Consider the following 25,706-nt stretch of genomic DNA (forward strand, 5'->3'; position numbering starts at 1 on the left):
CTTCTAGAGAATCAATTCCACCTAATAGGTTTGTCTCATATGAATCTCTCTCACCTAACTATAGAGCTTGTCTAATAGCCTTGCATTCTTACTATGAACCTTCCCATTATAATCAAGCAAAAAATATTCCTCATTGGGTTGAAGCAATGAAAGTTGAACTAGATGCTTTAAATAAGGCTAAAACTTGGGAAATAGTTCAACTTCCTCCAAATAAAAAAGCTATAGGATGTCGGTGGGTCTACAAAGTCAAAACAAAATGTGATGGTTCCCTAGAACGTTATAAAGCTAGATTAGTTGCTAAGGGATATTCACAAGAATATGGCATCAATTATGAGGAGACTTTTGCCCCCGTGGCTCGCATGACAAGCGTTAGAACTCTAATTGTTGTAGCATCATCTAAGAAATGGCCTATATTTCAATTAGATGTTAAAAATGCCTTTCTTAATGGTCAGTTGAATGAAGAAGTATATATGGACCCTCCGCCGGAAATTAGTGTTAACCAAGGTCAAACTCTTCGATTATTAAAAGCTTTATATGGCCTTAAACAAGCCCCTAAGGCTTGGTACGATAGATTTAGTGCTATCATGTTACAATTGGGATTTCGTTCATGTTATACTGACACTGCTCTTTTTGTTAAACGTGCAGGTAATAGTATCATCATCCTTCTGCTTTATGTTGATGATATGATCATCACTGACAATGATGAAAGTGGTATTCTTAATGTTAAAACATAATTTTGATATGTCTGATCTGGGTTTTCTCAGGTACTTTCTTGGTATAGAAGTAGCATACTCTCTTCGAGGGTATATATTGTCACAGATGAAGCTTGCTGCAAACATATGTTCCAAATCTGGGATTTCAGATGACAAAAATGTGGAGACTCCCGAGGTTATCAATGCTAAATTATGACTGGAGGATGGAGTTCTTCTGGATGATCCTACGCCCTACAGGCAACTCATTGGCTCTCTCACTTATTTGACTATCACCAGGCCTGATATTGCTCATGTTGTGCACTCTGCAAGCCAATTTCAGCACGCCCCTACATCTGTGCATATGAGTGCTGTGCTTCGGATCATTCGATACATCAAAAATACTTTGACTAAAGGGCTATTCCTATCCTCACTCTCTTCCTTAGATTTTTTGGCTTATACTGATGCTGACTAGGGAGGAAACCCAAATGATCGAGTCTCAACTCCTGGCTTTTGTGTTTTCTTAGGAGATTCGCTAATTGCTTGGAGGTGCAAGAAACAGCAGAAAGTCTCATTGTCTTCTACTGAAGCAGAATACAGGGCTATGACAACTACTACAATGGAGCTTGTGTGGCTTCGAAGCCTTCTTCAAGATATGGGAGTCGAAATTACCGGTGCTTCGAAGCTTTGTTGCGACAACAAAAGTGCCATCTATATTGCCAGCAACCACACCTTTCATGAGAGGACTAAATATATTGAAATGGACTGTCACTATGTACGTGATGAATATCTTCGTGGGACAGTTACACTGCCATATGTCACTTCTGAATATCAACTTGCAGATTTCTTTACCAAAGCCCTGCCTGCTCTTCGCTTTTTGTTCATTGGCAAACTTTCGGTCATCTCCCCGTAAAGTTTGAGGGGGGGGTGTTAAGACATATGTAATAATACATCTATATATATATAAATATAGATGTATTCACCATAATACCCGATAGGGGTATTATGGTACTTTTCACAAGTACCCAATAGGGGTACTTGTTTTATTTCTTTTATTTTCCTATTTTTTATTTTTATTTTTTTTATTTTTCTAAAATGTATTTTGGGATACCAAAAGGGGCCCCACAATGGAGTCGTTGGGGCCCCCAACGGTCACAATTGTGACCGTTGGGGGCTCCCAACGACTCTATTGGGAGCCCCCTTTGGTCTCCCTTTTCTTATAAATAAGGGGAACCCTCCTTGTATTTTGTATTGCTTTAGAGAGCTCCTCTCTAATAAAAGAGATATTCTTTTTATGTGTGTAGCCTTATTATAAGGCCCTTCGTATATCCTTTGGTGGATTTCCTCTCTTATGCTTGTTTCATTTGTCCGTGTTGGACATAGCGAATGCTTTGGCATTCTTGGATTCTTCTGCATACTTCATTACAGACCGCACCCAGGGTCGTGTTGACCGCACCCAGTGCCGCACCCGCACGCACACCCGCGTCGCGTCGCATTGACGCGGGTGCGGCACCTGTTTTTCCGAGTCCCTGTGACTTAGCTGACTACCACCTGAATACTCAAAAGAATCCACTACAAGAGAAGTAACAGACTACACTATTTTCCTATGTGAGTTCTTACACCTGTATTACAACTCCAGAATCTTCTTGGTCCTCACCTTGTCCACTTGGCTGTGGTGATGGAGACAAGGGTGGCCGACCACTATTGCTATCCATCTGTCCATCCTTAAGCTTAGTGATCTCTCCACTAGAAAGTATTTCGAATGCGCCACCCTTCTTTTTTCTCAACACTAGGAAGAAAGTTTTCATATGCTCATATCTTCTACAATACCGCCACTAAACTGAACTTATATCACCTCTACCACCTTCAGATCTACCACCCCCTCTTCATCCTAATTGCCTAATCACATTAAATACAACCTCCTTTAATGATTGAACACTGAGACTTAATCTTACTCTCTTTTGCCAATAGCTCAGACAAGGTCTAAACTAGGGTAGGAAGGAAGGGACGGTTTAGAATTCTGTTGCAAATGCTATCAAATTCAGGATGAAGTGCCATCAGAAAACTAATGACCTGCTGTTCTGTTGCAAATGCTATCAAATTCAGGATGAAGTGCCATCAGAAAACTAATGACCTGCTGCGGATCCCTTGCTTCGCTATCACGATTCTTGCACTCCACACAATCACCACAGTTGATAATTTATTATAGGGTAGCATCAGGTCCAACACATCAGATATCTAGCATGAAATGCCTGAATGAATTCATTTCCTTGTCTCAATGCCTTGAATTCTTACTCCAATTGATATTTTGGGGCCCAATTGTATTGTTCATAGATTTGATTAAATTACCCTCACACATCCTTATCAGCTTCATACTTCAAAATATTCAGAGCAATATTTTGCTCCACAGAGCCTATAAGTCATGATTTAATCTTTGCATTTTTTTTCTCCTATTTTACAATATCAGTGTCATAATTGGGATCACCCTTCTTTGGCTTCACTTTACTGCCATCCATATATCCTCCATAACCAAAGTCCTACACCACGGTTTTCACTTTTCACAAATTCAGACTAATAGGCATAGCTAGTGCCATCAAGCTTAACAAGAATGACTTGAATATGTAATGAAATAGAAAGAGAGAGGTGCACACACAAATCCACTATGGGATGGTGCACATAAGCCACTAAGGGCTAGAACAAGCACTCAAGAGTTCACAAGCCACTAATGGGCATAACACAAAGATAAAAAAATATAATTTTATTATATTAACAAATGCTCAAGAGAAGCATAACAACAAAGGGGATGAGATGTCCCTTATATAGGCTAGAGATAAGGACTAAAGGGGGGCCACTATAGCCGTTGGGGAGGCCCCAACAGCTATATGGCCTAAAGACCATAATGCCGTTAGATAAGAGGGAAAGGCAAAAAATAAAATTAAAAGAAATAAAAAATATCAAATCTGCCTCTAATGGTCTGGACCTATTTACACATGCAGATTTTCAAAAATACCCCTAGAGGGTATTACTTATTACAAGAGAAGAAACACACACATATATATATGTGTGTGTGTTTGTGTGTACTATATATATAACAGAATAGTCTCCTTTTTCTCCATCTCACACAAATCCCCAAACTACAATATAAAGCCTTGCGCAAGGCACCAATACAACAATACAAACACCAAGATATGCTGTTATAAATACAACTGCAACAAGAATGTTGTCAAAGCCAAATATGCTCTAAAATCACACTACTGGTGGAGTACCAATAACACCGAGTAAGCAAGAAGCACCACCAAACATCACAATATTGTGAAATGCTCGATCGGACTGCATGATTCTTATATTGTGAAAAACTCCATCGGATAACAATCAGTTTTGCAAAAGCAGCCCAGAAACTGATTACTGCCAGAAATAAAGCCCCAAATCCTCAATAAAACTCATCCAAAATCACCAAGATAATGATAAAAAATTATATCAATGGCTTCACTAGGTAAAAATCACCAGATTGCAACCATGGTTTTTAGAGGCTATATTTGAGGCATTGGAGGCTTACGCGGCTACGCCTCATGGGTCTACCTGCCTCAGAGGCGTAATCCTCACCTATATATATGGAATCCTAAGTCTCTTATGTAAAGAGGTTTAGGCCTTTACATGAGGCTTAAGACTCTATGGAAAGGCTTAAGCCTCTAAAAAATGAGTTCATTAAAAAGTCTTTGTACAATTTAGTTATTTTTAAGGTTTTCTTTTTAATTGAAATAAAAGCATTTAAAAAATAAAAATCTTGATGTAAACACAAAATTTTGTAGACTCTCTTTGAGTAGATAACTCTTATAATGATTGATATCCTTTATTATATAAGGAATTAGGCTACATAACTGCATCAAATTTACTAGAGTAAAATAAAAAAGATGAGAATCAATTTGCAAAAAGTGCATAATTGATAAACAATAAAAAAGTTTCCTCCATGCTTACATTGCTAATCTCAATTTTTGGTGTTTGTTTTTATAAAAATGATTACAAAAATCATTAATAATGAGTTAAATTTTCATGTAAAAACTTTTTCAAAATCGAATAATAGTGTAGATTAATATTTAACAATCATTTTGACACGAGAAATTCAAACAATTCAGTTTTTACTAGTATTTTGATTTTGCAAAACATTAAAGAATGAAGTCTACAATTGCTTATATTTATTGTTATTTATTTGTCTTATAAAAAGGGAATATTTTTAATATTTTTTTTTTTAAGATTTAAGCTTTAAATCTCAAAATACATTGAGGCTTATGCCTCAAAACGCCTTGTTTATACTTTTCAAAAATGTCTTGTTATGCCTTCTGCCTTTAAAAACCTTGATTGCAACTTATTTGAGCCAACAAAAACTACTGATGAGATCTAAACCAAAAGATTTCTGAAACTGGACACTATTCACCTTCAATTCCAGAAAATAGAAAAAAATCACCAAAAATCCAAATCTCATAAAAACTTTACATTTTTTATTCATATGGTTCCTAAAATGAAACACTAGCAAATGCCTACCTCAATCTAGTGAAATCCCACAAGTCTGTAATGAAATGGTGGTCTTCAACAAATGCACAAATAACTCACAAACAAGTGTCTATTGGAGACACTACAAGCATGACCCTTGAAAGGGTATAAAAGGAAGAACACTTGAAAAATAAATAATACTTTATTCATGAACAAAATGCTTAAGAAGCATGGTAATATACATTGAAGGGGTTCACCCCTATATATACAAAAAAGTGGGAGAGAGGAGAGCTCATTTTGAGCTCTCCAAAAGAGACGTTGGATTCCAACGTCTCTTAATATAGCTGTTGGATTACAGTCCAACAACATTTATTATTATAGCTGTTGGACTATAGTCCAACAACATTTATTATAGCTGTTGGACTACAGTCCAACAACTATTTGCACAGTCAAGTTCCAACAGGAACTTGATTGGATCAAATATCTAGTTTCTATTAAACTAGATGCTAAAAAAGAAAATAAAGAAAAATAGAAAAAGAAAATAATAAAAGAAAATATAATAATATTAAATAATATATATATATATATATATATATATATATATATATATATATATATATATATTACAGTTTACATTTTAACACTCCCCCTCAAACTTACGGTACAATGAGCGAAAGTTTGTTTAAGAGGAAGTGAAATCTGGGAGCAGCGAGAGGCTTGGTGAAGAAGTCTGCTAATTGATATTCTGATGTAACATATGGCAGATCAATGGTTCCATGTAAGTATTCCTCTCTGACATAGTGACAGTCCATCTCAATGTGTTTAGTGCGCTCATGGAATGTCCGGTTGCTTGCAATGTAGATCGCACTTTTGTTGTCACAACACATCTTTGAAGCTTGCGTTGCTTTAGCTCCCATATCCGCCAGCAATCGTCTGAGCCAAACAACCTCCATAGTGGTGGTTGCCATGGCTCTGTATTCAGCTTCGGTGGAGGAAAGAGAGACTTTCTGCTGCTTCTTGCACCTCCACAAAATTAAGGTTTCACCTAGGAACACACAAAAACCAGTAGTTGAGTGTCTATTATTGGGATCACCTCCCCAGTCAGCATCAGTATATGCAATTAAATTTAATGAAGATGAAGCAGACAAGAAGAGTCCTCGTGAAAGAGAGGATTTTAAGTATCTAATAATACGCAAAATCGCTCCCATGTGTACGGAGGTGGGAGCATGCTGAAACTGACTGACTGTATGAACCGCATGAGTTATATCTGGCCTAGTAATGGAAAGATAAGAAAGAGATCCAACAAGCTGTCTATAAGGAGTAGGATCATCAAGAAGTTCTCCATCATCAATTTTCATTTTAACATTGACCACTTCTGGAGTGTCTACTTTCTTATCATCTGTAATTCCAGACCTGGAAACGATATCAAGAGCAAATTTAGATTGAGATATCAAATACCCCCGAGGGGAATAAGCAACTTCAATGCCTAAAAAATATCTTAATAAACCTAAGTCAGTCATTTCAAAGTGAGTTTTAAGAAGAGATTTGATATTTGCAACTCCCTGTTTGTCGCCTCCGGTGATGATCATATCGTCCACATAGAGAAGAAGAATAATGATGCCTGCATCAGATTTCTTAACAAACAAAGCAGTGTCAGTTAAACAAGGTTGAAAACCAATATCAAGCATAACATGACTAAATCGGTCATACCAGGCTTTTGGAGCCTGTTTAAGACCATAAAGAGCTTTTTCTAGACGAAGAGCTTTACTCTTAGGGATACTAATACCAGGTGGGGCTTCCATGTATACTTCTTCAACGAGATTCCCATTCAAGAAAGCATTTTTGACATCTAATTGAAAGATAGGCCATGTTCTAATGTAGGCCAAGGCTATTAAAGTTCTAACAGTGGTCATACGGGCCACAGGAGCAAATGTTTCTTCATAATCGATGCCATACTCTTGAGCATATCCTTTTGCTACTAAACGAGTCTTATATCTTTCCAGGGTCCCATCACTTTTGGTTTTGACTTTGTATACCCACCTACAACCTATAGGTTTCTTACCCGGAGGAATATCTTGTATCGTCCAAGTATTGGCCTTTTCTAGTGCATCCAATTCTATTTTCATGGCTTCTATCCATTCTATATGATTTTTTGCTTGAGAATAGGATGATGGTTCAACATATGATTGTATTAATGTAATGGCGGCCCTATACGTGGGTGAAAAAGATTCATAAGACACAATTTTTTCTGGAGGTTTAGAGATTCTAGACGTTCTTCTCAGTGAGACTTCAGAGTATTTTTGTAATGCACATGGAAGATTTTGCTCTCTACGTCTTGAATATTGTAGACTAACATCCCTATGGATTTGCTCTTCATTATCATCATTTTCAACAACAATAGGACTTTGATCATTGTCAAGGTCACATCCAACATCACATTCATTGGATTTTGATGTTGGATCAATTAAAAACGAGTATTCAGTGACATCCTTGGATTTTTCAAATTCAAAGAAGCTTTCTTTTTCCAAAAAAAATACATTTCTTGACACATATAATTTGTCATTTTGAAAATCGAAACACCTGTAGCCTTTTTGATTATCAGCATATCCTAAAAAGGTACATGGGATTGCACGAGGAGAGAGTTTGTCATTTCTGTTGGTGAAAACAAAACATTTGCATCCAAAGACTCTTAATCTAGAATAATCTGGAGTTAAATTAACAAGCTTTTCTATTGGAGTTGTATTCTTTAATGAGGAAGATGGCATCCTATTAATGAGGTAGGTGGCAGTTAGGACCGCTTCAGCCCAAAAACTTTTTGGAACTTGATTTGCAATTAACAATGTCCTAGTAGTTTCCATAATGTGCCGATGTTTGCGTTCGGCTAGGCCATTCTGTTGTGGAGTGTGTGGACATGATCTTTGATGTGTAATACCATGTAAATTGAGATAGTCTTTGAATTCGTTGGACATAAATTCTCCCTCTGAATCAGTGCGAAAAACAAAAATATCATTTTGAAACTTATTTTTAACCATTTTATGAAATATTTGGAAGTTAGCAAAGACATCAGATTTATGTTTAAGAAAATAAATCCAAGTATGTCTAGAAAAGTCATCAACAAAAATGACATAATATGTATAACCACCTTTGGAAATAACTGGTGCGGGGCCCCAAACATCCGAATGTATTAACTCAAGTGGCCGTGAGGAAACAAAAGTTCTACTAAGAAATGGTAACCTTTTCATTTTGCCAAGAATGCAGCCTTTACAAGAAAAATTTTCAGAATTACAAAATTTTTCCAAACTTGGAAAATATTGAATTTTAGACATATGAGGATGGCCAAGCCTTTTGTGCCATAAATCCAATTCTAATTTCTGAATATTATAACAAAATGCATTCTTGGGTAATTCCAAAAAGTCCATGTAATAAAGTCCTCCTTCTCTATGGCCTTCCCCAATCAGCTTCCCTGACTGGCGATCCTGTACCCAACAACCATGAGAAGAGAAAGAGATATTACATCCATAATCAGATATTTGCGAGACAGATAAGAGATTCAAATTAAGTTTAGGGATATATCTAACTTCTGGGATAAAAAATCTTTTGGATTTTTGAAGATTTTCAAAACATCCTATTCCTTTTACTTCGAGAGATGTGCCATCGGCTGTAAAAACCTTTGACACACTTGAGTTATTTTTAAGACATTCGGATAGACTATTAACATTTGGGGTCATATGAAAAGAAGCACCAGAATCTAAAAGCCAAGGAAAGTTACCTGGACCGGAGAAAGATGCAACTGCCGCTCCAGTTAAGGCTTCGGTTGAGGAGGATACCCCTTTGAGAAGAGGTTGAAGGATTTTCATCAGTTGAGCCATAGACACAGGTGCATCTTGATCTTTTGACTCAGATTCAACAGATGCAACTCTTTTTTCTTCTCTTCTTTTTAACTTTGGACATTGAGGCCTATAGTGCCCCGGTTCATGACAATGATGACAAATAACTTTTCTTTTATCAAAGTCGTCATTTTGCCTTCCAAAATGAGGCGGCTTGTAAGTACGAGTATGATTTCCCGGTCTAGATACAGCTAAAACAGAGTCATTATCAACTTTTGGAGTATTTTTTCTAAGTCTATTTTCCTCCATAGTGAGCTCTTCTATAGTATCAACAATAGAAGGAATTTTTCCACGATGTAAAAGGGCCGATTTGGTGGATTCAAACTCCGGCCTTAGACCATTCACAAATTGATAGAAATGTTCCATATCGAGTTGCTTTTGGCGAAGCTCGATGTCTTCGGCACAATGCCATTTGGGCTCAAGAAGTGCCAACTCTTCCCAAAGTTCGGACAACTCATTATAATATTCTCGAATAGTTTTATCTTTTTGAGTCATTGTCCGAACTTTATCTTGTAAATTGCATACATGTGCAATATCTTTAAGGGAATACATGTTTTTGAGGTATTCCCAAGCCTTATCGGCATGCTCAAACTTAGCTAGACTAGAGCATTTTTTAATGTCTATGCTATTGATGAGCCATGACATAATTTTTGCATGCCCTATCCTCCATTCTTTCCATTTCTTTTCATAAGTGGCTAATGCCTTACTCTTCTCTTCTTCCGTTAGAGGAACCTCTTTATCACCCTCTTTCTTGGTAAGAGATAGTTTAGGTTCCAAATCGGAACCATCCACTATACCCCATAAACCTTTTCCCCAAATGTGGTGCTTCATAATCGAAGCCCACATTACATAGTATCATTTAGCTTCATAGGAATGATGGTGATCTTATCATTGTCATCCATCTTTTACAAGGGTAAGAGAGGAATAAATAGGAGGAGAGAGAGAAAAATAAAAAGAAAAGAAAAAGAGTAGACAAAGGAATAAGAGAGGATACAAAACCAAAATTTTTTGTAGCACAAGTTCGCCTTTCTTCAAATAAATCTTCTTGAGCCAAGAACAAGGTGATGAAACACCTTTTGTAAATGTGGCACGGAAATCGAGGCGGAAGCACTTCAAGATCTAAGGATTTCGTAACTCTGATACCATGTAATGAAATGGTGGTCTTCAACAAATGCACAAATAACTCACAAACAAGTGTCTATTGGAGACACTACAAGCATGACCCTTGAAAGGGTATAAAAGGAAGAACACTTGAAAAATAAATAATACTTTATTCATGAACAAAATGCTTAAGAAGCATGGTAATATACATTGAAGGGGTTCACCCCTATATATACAAAAAAGTGGGAGAGAGGAGAGCTCATTTTGAGCTCTCCAAAAGAGACGTTGGATTCCAACGTCTCTTAATATAGCTGTTGGACTACAGTCCAACAGCATTTATTATTATAGCTGTTGGACTACAGTCCAACAGCATTTATTATAGCTGTTGGACTACAGTCCAACAGCTATTTGCACAGTCAAGTTCCAACAGGAACTTGACTGGATCAAATATCTAGTTTCTATTAAACTAGATGCTAAAAAAGAAAATAAAGAAAAATAGAAAAAGAAAATAATAAAAGGAAATATAATAATATTAAATAATATATATATATATACATATATATATATATATATATATATATATATATATATATATATATATATTACAGTTTACATTTTAACACATATTGACGTCACTCATGAGGCATGCAATCTGAGGGTACACAGCAACAAGCCAACGATGAACCATCTTCTTCTCAATGACACCCTTACATGACACCCTCTTTGCTTGAATATTGCTCTGATACCATATCAAAGCAAAAGAGAACTCCAAGATAGAGAAAGGAAGGATATCAAAGAAGGAAGAGACTTCATTAAGCCAAAAAAAAGGGTTATGACAATATAAGGGGATTACCCCCTCACTAACAACCAGTCTGAAAAAGGAGTAGAAAAGGCTCCTAATTTTGACTTTACTACAGAAAGCTGAAAACTACAAGAATAACTCTACATATAATAAAATATACATTGAGGGGGTATCACAACCAGAAACAATACAGTATATTTTGTTCCTCAACAATTTTGATGTCCTGTGGTGGTCTAGGATCCCAGTTCTAACTCTAGAGTATAAGATAATATTTTATAAGGATTGTCTCCTAGAATGCATATTGCAGCACTTGAATTCAGAGACATTTGGTTTATGGATATCCCGTAAATTAAAGTCAAGAACTTGGAAAGCATGAATTGTGACTTATATGTTGTTTTTTATGTTCAATATGATTAAATACGAATTTTCATATTAAGTTGTTTCATATGCCTTTTTTTTGGCACAGGGATCAACATCATCTGTAATGGAGGAACTGAACCAGGTCAAAGAGTTGCTTCGGAATGAATCTCAATTAAGGCATGCTTCAGAGGAAGAGGTCAAGGCCCTTAGAAATCAACTTCTTCAGTTGAAAAGGCCAGAGGTATGGGCAATTGTGATCATTTGCTAGCATAATTACCAATTCTCAATACTGATGGAAGGATATTTCAGAAACAGATTGCTGATAATAATGAGATTTCAATGCTACGCAAGATGTTGGAAGATGAATCCATTCAGAAAGAGAAACTTGAAGATGAAATTGCAATGCTTAAGGATCAATTATTGCAACTAAGTTTGGAAGCTGATGAGGTCAGATAATTTTTTATTATCACTTCTTTTGATTAACAGTTTATTTGAGATGCTTGCACATGGTCTCTCTGATCAGTGTATAAGCCAGTTATTATTTTGGCCCATATCTAGTCTATATTTTAAAGTGATTGGATTCACATTTTATTTAACACAATTTTAATGTTTCTAGACAAGGAGAAGTCTTGATAGAGGAGCTGCTGGAAAAGTCCTTGCTGGCATGGAGTCTCTTATGGCTGCAATCAGGCATCCACATGCAAAAGAAGCAGGAAATGGGCAGAAAGCTTCAATTGCCAAACTCTTTGAACAAGGTGTACTGTCGATATGTAACTAATTTACAGAAATCTAGATGCATATATTTATATGACTTCACCTGTATACCATTACTACAAACTAGGTTTTCATAATTAGTGTGTGTGAGTCCACCTTCCTCTTGGTTTCTTTCTGATAAATTTCCATTTTGAACTAGTTGGACTGCAAAAGATTTTATCATTGCTAGAGTCAGAAGATGCAGATGTTCGAATTCATGCAGTTAAGGTGGTTGCAAACCTGGCAGCTGAAGGTATTTTAACATTTTGATGTATGATGAGGTTCTTGGTTTGCGTTTTGTAAATTTTTTGATGCTGTTGGGTTACTTCTCTTTCCAAAAAAAAACTCTCCTTTTCTTTCAAATTAGGGTTTCAGAAGCATTGATTTCAATAACTAATGCGTTGTTTGAACCTGTGTGAATCCACCCAATGACTCGCCCAAGTTTATCAGATAGTGAGTCGCCTGGACTTAATTGAGTCACATGTTTACTTACTTATATATATATATATATATATATATATATATATATATATATATATATATATATAGTGAGAGAGAGAGAGCTTCCAGACCATTTATCTCCCATACAGTCCCAGACCCCTTTAAAAAACATACTTGCATGTATTTTTTGCTTAATCTAAACACATAGATGTGATCTATATGCTTTTATTAAGTAGAAAACATGTATTAGTTTTAACAATTTCTATTTAGATGTGTTTTTAGATCAACAAAAAAATCAACAATTCATATTACAACAAAAACTTGATTAACTAAAAAAAAATTCTTGTTCAATTGATTGGTTCCAACACATGGTTTTAGTGAATAAGTAATGATAAATGCATCTACAGGTTTGGACTAAGCAAAAAAGGCATGCAAGTACATTTTTTAATGAGGTCTGAGAGATAAATGGTCAGGAAGCTGCACATTTCTCTCTCTCTCTATCTATATATATATATATATATATATATATATATATATATATATATATATATATATATATATATATATATATATATATATATATATCAGTGTTGTGAAAAGCATTGAGGCGTAGTGAGGCACTCCACCAAAAACCGAGGCGAGGCATAAAGCGTAAGCCTCAAATATTTTTTTTGAAAACTTAGTATAAAAAAATATCTAAAAATACAAATAAATAAAAAAATGCTTTATTGATGAAATAACAACCAATAAGAAATAGAAAATCTCAAATAAGTACTAAAAAATATGAGATTAACATATAAAAGTAACTAAAAACTGATTACATAACTGGAAAATATATGAGATTAACCAAAAAAAGTTAAAATATACAAAGAAACTGATTACATAACGGAAATAACTGGAAAATATATGAGATTAACCTACAAAAGATAAAATATATGAGATTATTCTAAAAAATATGAGATTAACATATAAAAGTAACTGAAAAAATGATTACATAACTGGAAAATATATGAGATTAACCAACAAAATATAAAATATACTAAGAAACCGATTACATAACTGGAAAATATATGAGATTAACCAACAAAAGTTAAAATATATGAGATTATTCTAAAAAATATGAGATTAACATATAAAAGTAACTAAATAACTGATTACATAACTGGAAAATATATGAGATTAACCAACAAAAGTTAAAACATACTAAGAAACTGATTACATAACTGAAATAACTGGAAAATATATGAGATTAACCTACAAAAGTCAAAATATATGAGATTATTCTAAAAACATGAGATTAACATATAAAAGTAACTAAAAAAATGATTACATTGTTAAATTATGTAATCAAACTTGTAATTTCGCATATATATTTTATATATATAAGGTAATACATATACATATATATAATATATGTATATGTATTTACCAATTATATATATAAAATATATATATTCCTAGTAAGGGTAGTTTAGGAATTTTACACATATTCTTTTTCGAGAATATGTTTTTGCATTTATTTTCTTTTTCTTTTTTCTTTATTCCTTTTTCTTTTTGCATTTAATGCATTGTACTTGCATTGGGAGGGGCCCAACCCACTAGTCGTTGGACCCCTCCAACGGTCACATTTGTGACCGTTGGAGGGGCTCCAACGATTATGTGGAGCCCCTCCCAAGGCCTCCTCAAAGCCATATATATATGGGCAGCTCCTCTTGTATTTTCTCAAGGGATTTGGGATTATAGCCCAACCTCTTTAGTTGTTTATGAATCTTATGACTGCATTTGCACATTTGTGATTCGGTGTGTGGTGCTTGTTGTGCACAAGTGTTCTTGGGTGTGTATGTTCACACATTTATTCTCAAAGTTATTGCGTTATCGACTAAAGTATCTTGTTGAAGGTACTTTTACATGGTATCAAAGCCTCGTTGAAGAAGAAGAATTGCGATTCGCCTTCTCTTGCATTCCTCGAAAAGCGTGCCTTCAAGTTTTTTGAAATCAAAGAGGATCACCTTCTTCGAGCAATATTTTAGGAGCCTCTCTTGTCAAGAAAGACGCGAAAAGTAATTAAGGTACGTACTATCCCTTGCATTCTTTCCTCTCTAATGGGCGAAAAAGACTCTCATTTCTCCCTTGGGTTTAAGCTTAATGGCTCAAACTATCATGTTTGGGCCGGTAATATGGAAGCCCATATTAAAGGAAAGGGGCTTTGGGGTTACGTTCATGGATTTATACTGGAACCGGAACCCAAAATTACCATTATTGAAGGAGGGGATATTAAGATCCTTGAAGGGGACGAAAGACAAAAGGCTCTTGAAGAGTATTCTAAGAAACATGATGATTGAGAAATGAAGAACTTCAAGATCTTATCTTGGATTTTTTCATCCGTTGAAACTAAGATAAACGCCAATATCATCAAATATAAAAGGGCTTCCGAAGCTTGGGTATATCTTGAGAAAATGTACACCTCAAGAGATCTATCCCACAAGTACTTTCTCCAAAAGAGGGCTTTGACTCTCCAACAAAACGACATGACCATTCGGGAGTACTTTGCCGAATTATCTTCTATTTGGGACGAGCTCGCAATCCTTGAACCTAAATGGAGTGGTGAAGCAATCGAATTAAGGCACAAACAACTTGAAGAAGACCGGTTCTTCAATTTTTTAAATGGCCTTAGACCCGAATTTGAACAAGTTCGGTCCTCTCTTCTCTCCGCCTTCACATCCCCCTCACTTGAAGATGTTATCACCAAGCTAAGTGGTGAAGAAACCCGTATGGGGATTGGCAAAAATAATCCTAGCATTCTTGTTACTTCCTGTACTCAAGAAGATGGTGAAATGGCTAATGCCGTGTCAAGACCGAGAAATAACATGAGGACCTATAGACCTCCTCATTTCAAGAATCAAGGTCAAGGAGGAAATGATCAGTATGGCAAAAGAGACTATAGCAAAGTGACTTGCTATCATTGTAAAGAACCTAGACATATCAAACCTTTGTGTCCTAAATGGAAGAAATTGATTGCAACGGCTATGGCATCTCAAGTTGAAGAACGACCTTCTTCATCAAGTGAGTCTTTTTCTCTTCAACAAATCGTAGAAGCACTACAACCTCTTCTCAAGGGAGGTACTTCCGGAGCCGCTATGTCATCCTCTTCCCTCGGTAAGACATCTTGGCTTTTAGATTCCGGGGCATCCTTTCACATGACCCCTAGCTATTGCTCTCTTTCAAATTTTTCTAAAAATTCTTTTCCATCCTTTGTATCAACCGCGGACGGAACATCTCTTGAGATTAAAGGAATAGGTAATTTTGAAAAACAAGACTTCTTTGTTCCAAAAATTCGTTTTATTCCAAACCTTAACCTAATCTTCTTTCCGTTTCCCAACTCTCGGACCATGGTTGCAATATAAAATTTTCTTCTAATAAATGTTGGATACAGGATCGCCAGTCCGGGAGATTGATTGGGGAAGGCTCTAGAAGAGGAGACCTCTACTACGTAGATTTTCTTCAAGTTCCCAAGAGTCAATTTTGCAACGTCGTCCAAAACAAAGATATTCATGTATGGCATAAGAGATTGCGTCATCCCAATATAGTTAAAATCTCCTATTTGCCTTTTGTTAAACATCTTTGTAAAAGTAACTTTTTGTGTAATGAATGCATTCTTGGGAAAATGAAATGTTTGCCTTTTCCTCAAAGATCCATGTTTACGACAAAACCATTTGAAATTGTCCATTCCGATGTATGGGGACCGGCCCCGGTAATGTCAAAAGGAGGATTTTCATATTATGTGATCTTTGTGGATGACTATACTAGGTTTTGTTGGATCTATTTCCTTAAACATAAACATGAAGTTTTTTCAACCTTTAAAAGTTTTCACATGATGATTTCAAATCAATTCAATGGATGTTTAAAAATCTTTAGGTCTGACTCTGGAGGAGAATACCTCTCAAATGAATTTAAGAGTTATCTTGAAAATTTTGGTATTCTTCACCAAAAATCTTGTCCGAAAACCCCTCAACAAAATGGGTTAGCCGAACGAAAGCACAAACACATCATTGAAACAACTAGGACTTTGCTCATTTCTCAAAACATTCCAAAAAATCTTTGGGCTGAGGCAGCCCTTCTGTCTATCTCATAAACCGACTCCCATCGAAAAATTTAAACAAAATTTTCCCCTTTGAAAAACTGTATGATAAGGAACCTGATTATAGCAGGTTAAGGGTCTTTGGGTGTAAATGTTTTGTTCTCACTTATAAGAATGACAAGCTTTCCCCTAAAGCTATTCCTTGTGCCTTTCTTGGCTATTCTGAAACCCAAAAAGGGTTTCGTTGTTATGATATCAAAAGTGATAAATTGTATGTTTCCAAAAACATGAGTTTTTTGGAAAATATTAGTGGATTTGAATGTTGTGAACCCCATAATGAAAATATGGATTATTCTTTTCTATTTGATTTACTGAATAAGGACGATGATACTAGTGATAATGAGTCAGATCAAAGTAACCCAAATGAATTTGAAACCGAGGAAAACATCTCCTTGCCTCCTTCGTCACATCAACCTATTGGATTACCTAGAGATCCTATCACCTACTCTCATAGAGATCAAAACAACTTTAGGAGTGCTCTTGACAGATATAATGATGCCACTTCCAGTGCCTCTCAGAATGAAGTAATCCCTCGTAGAACTGAGAGAAGTAGAAGGCCTCCTTCTAGGTTCATTTCCTATGACTCTTTTTCACCAAGATATAGAGCCTGCCTTAGTGCCATCCACTCTTATATAGAACCTAGATATTTTGAAGAAGCACGAAAGTGCCCTGAATGGATTAATGCCATAGACAATGAACTTGAGGCTCTAAGAAGAGCCAAAACCTGGGAATTTCAAAATCTTCCTGAAGGCAAGAAAACAATAGGGTGCAGATGGGTTTTCAAAGTAAAAACTAAAAGTGATGGATCCCTTGAAAGGTATAAAGCTCGCTTGGTTGCAAAAGGATATAGTCAAGAATATGGTATTGACTATGAAGAAACTTTTGCTCCTGTAGCTCGTACGGTCACTGTTCGATGTCTTATAACTGTTGCCTTTATCAACAAATGGAACATCTATCAAATGGATGTGAAAAATGCCTTTTTAAATGGCGACTTAAGCGAAGAAGTTTACATGGATGCTCCTCCTGGAATGGAGACTCCTAAGGGAAAGGTGCTTCGTCTTCAGAAAACACTCTATGGCCTAAAACAAGCTCCCAAGGCTTGGTATGATAGATTTAACTCTGTTATGATTGTGAATGGTTTTTCCTCTTGTTTTACTGACACTGCTCTATTTGTTAGAAAATCCAATGCAGGGATTGTAATTTTACTTCTGTATGTTGATGGCATGCTCATCACTGCGAGTGATTCTAACGGGGTTAAGAGTATAAAATCTATCTTAAAAGATAAATTTGAAATGTCTGACTTGGGTTTTCTAACTTACTTTTTGGGAATTGAAGTAACATACTCTCTTAGAGGATATTTCTTATTTCAAACTAAGCTTGCTTCTGAGATCATTGACCGGTCAGGTATTACAGATGAGAAGCTTTGTGAAACTCCTGCGGTAGTAGGAGCAAAGATGAAAATTGATGATGGGGTTCCTCTTTTGGATCCTACACCCTACAGACAACTTGTAGGATCTCTGATGTATCTGAGTATTACCAGACCAGATATATCCCATGCAGTTCATACTGCAAGTCAGTTTCAACATGCGCCTACATCCGTTCACATGAGTGCCATCTTACGAGTCGTAAGATACATAAAGGGTACTCTAAATAAGGGAGTTTTTCTGTCCTCTTCTTCTGACTTAAAATTGATTGCTTATACTGACTCAGATTAGGGAGGTGACCCAAATAACCGTCACTCCACCACTGGCTTTTGTGTGTTCTTAGGAGACTCACTAATTTCGTGGAGATGCAAGAAGCAACAAAAGGTGTCGCTCTCCTCAACTGAAGCTGAATATCGTGCCATGGCAACTACTACCATGGAGATTGTTTGGATTCACCAACTGCTAGAAGACATGGGGATCAAAATTGAAGGACCCACCAAGCTATGCTGCGACAACAAGAGTGCAATCTACATTGCAAAGAATCACACCTTTCATGAGCGGACTAAACACATCGAAATGGACTGTCACTATGTTCGTGAAGCATATCTCCGAGGAGTTATTGATCTCCCTTATGTCACGTCTGAATATCAGTTGACAGATTTCTTTACTAAAGCCTTGTGCGCTCCGCGGTTCAACTTCCTTCTTGGCAAACTTTCGGTCATCTTGCCCTAAGTTTGAGGGGGGGTGTTAAATTATGTAATCAAATTTGTAATTTCGCATATATATTTTATATATAAGGTAATACATATACATATATATAATATATGTATATGTATTTACCAATTATATATATAAAATATATATATTCCTAGTAAGGGTAGTTTAGGAATTTTACACATATTCTTTTTCGAGAATATGTTTTTGCATTTATTTTCTTTTTCTTTTTTCTTTATTCCTTTTTCTTTTTGCATTTAATGCATTGTACTTGCATTGGGAGGGGCCCAACCCACTAGTCGTTGGACCCCTCCAACGGTCACATTTGTGACCGTTGGAGGGGCTCCAACGACTATGTGGAGCCCCTCCCAAGGCCTCCTCAAAGCCCTATATATATGGGCAGCTCTTGTATTTTCTCAAGGGATTTGGGATTATAGCCCAACCTCTTTAGTTGTTTATGAATCTTATGACTGCATTTGCACATTTGTGATTCGGTGTGTGGTGCTTGTTGTGCACAAGTGTTCTTGGGTGTGTATGTTCACACATTTATTCTCAAAGTTATTGCGTTATCGACTAAAGTATCTTGTTGAAGATACTTTTACATACATAACTGGAAAATATATGAGATTAACCAACAAAATATACAATATACTAAGAAACCGATTACATAACTGGAAAATATATGAGATTAACCAGCAAAAGTTAAAATATATGAGATTATTCTAAAAAATATGAGATTAACATATAAAAGTAACTAAAAGTTGATTACATAATTGGAAAATATATGAGATTAACCAACAAAAGTTAAAATATACTAAGAAACTGATTACATAACTGAAATAACTGGAAAATATATGAGATTAACCTACAAAAGTTAAAATATATGAGATTATTCTAAAAAATATGAGATTAACATATAAAAGTAACTAAAAACTGATTACATAACTGGAAAATATATAAGATTAACCAACAAAAGTTAAAATATACTAAGAAACTGATTACATAACTGAAATAACTGGAAAATATATGAGATTAACCTACAAAAGTTAAAATATATGAGATTATTCTAAAAGATATGAGATTAACATATAAAACTAACTAAAAAACTGATTACATAACTGAAAAATATATGAGATTAACCAACAAAAGTTAAAATATATTAAGAAACTAATTACATAACTGAAAAATATACGAGATTAACCAACAAAAGTTAAAATATAGTAATATACTAAGAAACTGATTACATAACTGAAATAACTAGAAAATATATGAGATTAACCTTCAAAAATCTTGTCGATGATGTCTCAGAAATCTTGTTGTAAATTTTTTTTTTTGCGCCTCAAGCTTGCGCCTTGAGGCACAGAGGGTCGCGCCTCAAGGCGAGGCGTGCCTTTTGCGCCTCAAGGCGCGTTTTTGATAACACTGATATATATATATATATATATATATATATATATGATGATGATGATGATGAAAAATATAAATAATGTAGAAAACAAAAATAAGTTTTTGTCATGATAATATTTCATTAATATTGCAATAAAAATGTGATATTTTTAAAAGAAGTGATATTTTGAAAATATCGCGCTTTCTCAGCATTGTATAGGCCTTTGAAAGTCTCATGATAAACTCTTGATATTTTAAAAATTTGCTGATATTTGTGATTTTTGTATTAACTTTAGAGACATTCAACTACCTTAAAAGCACAAAATTACATTCAAGGGTGCAGTTGTCTTTCAGTTTTTTTTTTATTGTCAAAAGTGAAACAAGATTTTTAATAAGTAATCAGGGAAAGTTTGTTAAGAATTTAGAACAAATGTGACTTCTTTATCCTAAAAATTCACCACAAATTTTGATACTTTAGTCTCAGCTATATGTTGACAAGTCAATTTCTCATGATTTCATTGGCCTCCTTGTAAATCATAATAAAATCTCAATAAGATTGTGCAGCTTTTCAAGGTCATAAATATAAGAATGATCACAAAAGAAGATGAAAATATTTCCCAGTCATCAATTAGTAATAGTATTATTATTATATCATTGATGCTATAGAATGTCATAATTTTAAATGATATTTATGACTTTCTATATTTCTAAGACACATAGTTTACATGTTTTTATTTGTTAAACAAAACATCATAAATCACTTTTGATTCAATATGACTTGTCTGAATTACAAGTCAAGAATAACCAAGTTACTTTGGCTTTCGAACCTCGTTCAACAGCAGTGAGGTTGTCTTGGGTTAAAGGGTAATATCATTAGCATTAAAAAATTTAGTCCTCTATTTCTTTTGAATTCTAATTTTGGAAAGTTAAAGTAGTCTTGTGTAACCAATCTATTTTAAAATAATAATTTAATTGTGTGTATCTGGAAGCTTGAGTTCTGTAGATGGGATGAAGGTTGATAGTGATACTAATGGTCTTATCATCTGGGTGTTTCATTACTACCTTTTATGGTTTCTGTGTTTCTATTTCTGTTATTTTTATCAGACAGCAGATGTAATTTTCTCAAGTGCCAGTATTATTGCTTTTTATTGAGTGATACAAAATTTTACCTTCATTACTTTAATTGTAAGCAGAATCAAATCAGGAGAAGATTGTTGAAGCTGGTGGTCTGTCTTCATTGCTGATGCTTCTTAGAAGTTCAGAGGATGAAACAATACGGAGAGTAGCTGCTGGTGCAATTGCGAACCTTGCAATGAACGGTAACCTGGTTTTGTTAGTCCATTTATTCTTCACAGTTTGTTTGGTTCTATTTTTATTGCTAATTTGTTTATTGACTTTGTCACTCATTTGTAGTTCTTATCATGATTTCATTTCAACAGAAACCAATCAGGAGTTAATAATGGCACAAGGGGGTATTGGCTTGTTGTCAGTGACGTCAGCTGAAGCTGAGGATCCTCAGACACTTCGGATGGTTGCAGGAGCCATTGCTAATCTTTGTGGCAATGGTATGAATTGTTTCCTTGCTTTTATTTTTTTGTATAAGCGTTTTTCCAGTTTTGGATGATCTGTCTTAGGTTTTTTCCGAGCTATTTTGTGTCAAGGAAAATGGTTATTCACAAAGTTTTGAAGCCTTTCTTGGACATCTATGGCCAAATCGGGAGTCTTGATTTCAAAATTCAGCTCTACTTGCTGGCTTCACTATCATCTTCTTGGTTCCAGACATGGGACTGGGATTAGTTAAGTTCGATCAATATGGTCCTCTTTAGTATGTTCGTGTTGATATAGGCTGATTTGATTTCTAGACTTGCCTAATTTCCTAGCCTGAAAAGGGTTGTGTTGGTTTGATTGTATTGACTGGTTCTAACCACTTATTTTGAAGCAATAATTCTGGAATGAAATGACCTCTTTTGTTCTTCATTTTCAAAACAGAGACCTAGGGAGCATAGTTGACCATTCCTCCGCTTTTGGAAGAATCTAGATTAGACTTCCCATTTGACAGACTTCATATGCTCTAGCAGCACCCATCACCAAGCATCTTGGAAACTTGCTTCTGGAATGAAATCACCTCTTCTGTTATTTATTCTCAAAACCAAAACTAGGGAGCATAGTTGAATACTTCTCTGCTTCAGGGAGCATCGAGACTAGACTTCCAACCTTGATATGCTCTAACAATGGTCATCACTTAGAATCTTGGAGACTTCATTGGCTGTAAGTTAGGTTCCCAAGTACATTGCTTCTTTACTGTTTGCTTAGCATCTTGGAAAAAAGCAACCTTGATAACTTGTTTGCCTCTCCATAAAGGTGATTACACTTTCATCTTTGGGCCCATTCTTTTGACCTCCGCTGCGTTGTAGCACCTCCTGTTTTGGATGCTATATTACTTGGATGCTCTATTCTGCCCACGATATGTGCCTTAAAGCAAACAAAAGTAGGACATGATGGGGGTGTATGGGGGGCATAGTCAAAGGTATGCGAGGCAGCTATTTGATTGTATCTAGACATATACGGTGAATTTTGAATGCTAACAAGTTGGTGACAGCAATATTTTCCATTTTCTCTCCTTTTTATGGGACAGTTATATCTGATTAATTGCTTCTTTGTATTATCTCCTGTATCCCATGTGTTAACTTTGCAAAAAATTCTGTATCATATTTAATTATATGTATATGTTTTATTACATCATAGTTATTATTGTTGTTACTAGTAAAAAGCCTCCCTAATGGAGGCATCCAAGCCAAATATTTCAAAATTTAGAAAGAAGCTAAAAGTTTGTGTTCTCACTAAATTAATTTAAACTCTTTATATTTCCTTTAAAAGAAGTGTTTTACTAAGGGTGCCAATGGGTCGGGTTTGCTTTGGACCCAGGTGAAACCAGACTTGGACCGGATTTTCAGGTATGGTATCGGGTCCGGACTCAGGTCTAATCGGGTCTACTATAAGAGAAACCATACCGGACCCGATAAGAACTACATGAACCAGACCCGGAGCATACCAGGTAAAATAATATTTTTTTTATCATTTTATCATTGAAAAATTGCGGGTCTTAATCGGAACTCGGGTTGTGCCTGGGTCTGGTATAAAATTTCACAAACTATACCCGGATCCATGTATTAATTGGACCTCTGGGTCTGGACCAGGGTCTTAATCGGGTCTTCTTATTTGTCACCATACCTGGACCCTATAGGGTTTGGTTCGGGTCGGGTCTGGGTAAAACCGACCCGTTGACACCCCTATGTTTTACTGTATAAAAAGGGAAAAGCATGAGACAAAAAAAAAGAATCCAACTTCTCTTTTTCCTTAAATTTGCGATAAGAACAGGTACATATTATCTCTACCTAATAAACATTAGATGGATCAGACTAAGTAGATTATATATATTTTTCGGATTGAAAATAGTTTTATGTTCCCTCTCCGAAATAGATGTTGGATAGATCAGATTAGCTGGGTTGTAGATATTTTTCCATTAAAATTAGAAGTTATCTCTCTATATCGATCTCTGTCTGTGTTTCAACATTACCGAAATCTACATAAATACCGCTTGTCCAAAGAAAAAACTGAATTTTGCTGTAAACAAAACATGCTAGATGTTGTTTTAAAAAGTTCATTTATTTTGTGCCAAACTGCTTCTGCATCAACTGAAAAAGGTGAAATAGGATCCGACCCGATCCACGTCGATCCATGGATTGTGTACAGCCATGTAACGTACCTAGACTGTCAGGTCTGGATACACCAGACCTGGATCCATATCTCTGTGTTGTAACATTATAAAAGCACTGTGTAGGTCACGATTTCAACATAGAAATCGTGACAGCCAAAGTTTTCGGTTCTTTCTTCGTCTCTCTCTCTCTTCCTCTCTCTTTTCTCTATACAGGTGAAAAACTTACATGGTATCAGAGCATAGATTCATCTAAGGCTGAAAAGGTTTCCGGCAAGAGCGCCGTTCAGAAAATCGAGGTCTTTCGTTCCTCTCTCAAGTTTGGAAAATCGAGGTTTTTCGTTCCCCTCTCCCTTTTCTTCTGTTCCTCTCCATTTCCTCCCCTCTTTGCTCATTCGTCCCCTCTTTCTGAAATCTCCTGTGTACCCACACCTCACGTGGGTTTCATTTCTTTGTGAAACCGTGATCCACGTGAACTCTATTCACGTGGGTTTCATATTTGGTGAATCTGCGATTCACGTGCTCCCTATTTACGTGAACACAGACTGTGGGTGACTGTATTTCACGTGAATTGATTCACGTGAAACACCGAATCTTTCCTTAATTTTTTTCTTGACCTCCTTTTACCCAATCTCTTCTAAGTCTGTCTTTGCATATTCAAATACCTTTTTTTTATGATTCTTTACTGCTATGCTGTGAAACTTATTTCTTGATTATCCATTTCTATTCTTGTCAAAAAGGGGATATATTTAACATGTGAAGGCATTCTTCATCACGTTAATCTCAGTTTCTGGACTGTATAGAAAATGTTCAGAAACTGAGTTCCCTGAATCCGACAGCCTGCGATTCTCTAACCTTAAAAAAAAAAAAGGGAAAGCAGGCTGAACTTTTTGTGAACACTCTGGTTGACATTCTCGTTGTTTTTTATTCTCAAATGGACCCTTATCTCTCTCAATCAAATCTTTCAAGTTTTCTCAACCAACTCGTTTCTGAAAAGTTGAATACCTCAAATTTCTTGATTTGGAAGAGACAAATTATTCCTTTTATAAGGAGTCAAGGTCTCTTAGGTCACCTGGATGGAACCACTCTCGTTCCACCAGAATTTGTCCCGAGAGAAGAGAAAGATGATCAAGGGGCGAGTTCGATCGTGTATGTCAAAAATGTAGAATTTCTCAATTGGAAAAAAAAAGATCAATCAGTTGTTGCATACATCACCTCAACCCTGTCTCAAGAAGTTCTAGTTGTCATTCCCGACAATTGTACATCGCTACAACTCTGGGAGCGACTGGTTCAAACGTATTCGCAGGTTTCTCAAGCAATGATGGTTTTCCTAAAAAAAGAATTTCAGTTGTTAAGAAAAGATTCCATGACCATCATGGAATATGTGAACAAAATAAAGACCATCACAGATCAACTTGGAGTTATAGGATGTGCCGTAAGCAACAATGACATGGTGCAACAAACTCTGAGTGGATTGGGATCTGACTACAATATGATAGTCACTTCACTATTGTGCCTTCCTGCTCTTCCTTCATTCGATGCGTTACGAGCGAAATTGATTCAGTATGAAATGACTCTGAAGGGATTCTTTGAAGAAACTCACATTCACACAAATTCTCAAGAAGTTTTTGCCACATGAGTGACTTATGGTAGAGGACGAGGAGGACAAGGGCAAAGTGGACACGGAGGGCGTGGTCTGCTCCCCACTCCAAATATGTCTGCTCATGCGCAGGGATCAAGATCCATCCCCACTTGCTTCTTTTGTAACAAAAAGGGGCATATCAAGGCGAATTGTTGGCATAATCCAG

The 25,706-nt window shown here is 35.8% G+C and overlaps 1 protein-coding gene across 3 annotated transcripts in view; it reads left to right on the forward strand.

The window, feature by feature from the left end:
- Nucleotides 1-25,706, forward strand: part of LOC149836349 (kinesin-like protein KIN-UB) — a 95,901-nt gene that overhangs the window by 59,266 nt on the left and 10,929 nt on the right. The window contains exons 11-17 of one of the 3 annotated variants that reach the window (XM_090009154.1): nt 11,434-11,568; nt 11,637-11,774; nt 11,944-12,082; nt 12,241-12,333; nt 21,377-21,502; nt 21,623-21,748; nt 22,173-22,196. In XM_090009154.1, the coding sequence (XP_089865280.1) occupies nt 11,434-11,568; nt 11,637-11,774; nt 11,944-12,082; nt 12,241-12,333; nt 21,377-21,502; nt 21,623-21,748; nt 22,173-22,180 (765 nt within the window). In that variant the 3' untranslated portion in view covers nt 22,181-22,196. Of the gene's footprint in view, nt 1-11,433; nt 11,569-11,636; nt 11,775-11,943; nt 12,083-12,240; nt 12,334-21,376; nt 21,503-21,622; nt 21,749-22,172; nt 22,197-25,706 lie in introns of those variants that run through there. The other 2 variants (XM_090009153.1, XM_090009152.1) reach the window with 2 other exon arrangements.

This window comes from Nuphar pumila, chromosome 6, assembly GCF_984573655.1.
Source record: "Nuphar pumila chromosome 6, dmNupPumi1.hap1.1, whole genome shotgun sequence".
NCBI lineage: Eukaryota > Viridiplantae > Streptophyta > Magnoliopsida > Nymphaeales > Nymphaeaceae > Nuphar > Nuphar pumila.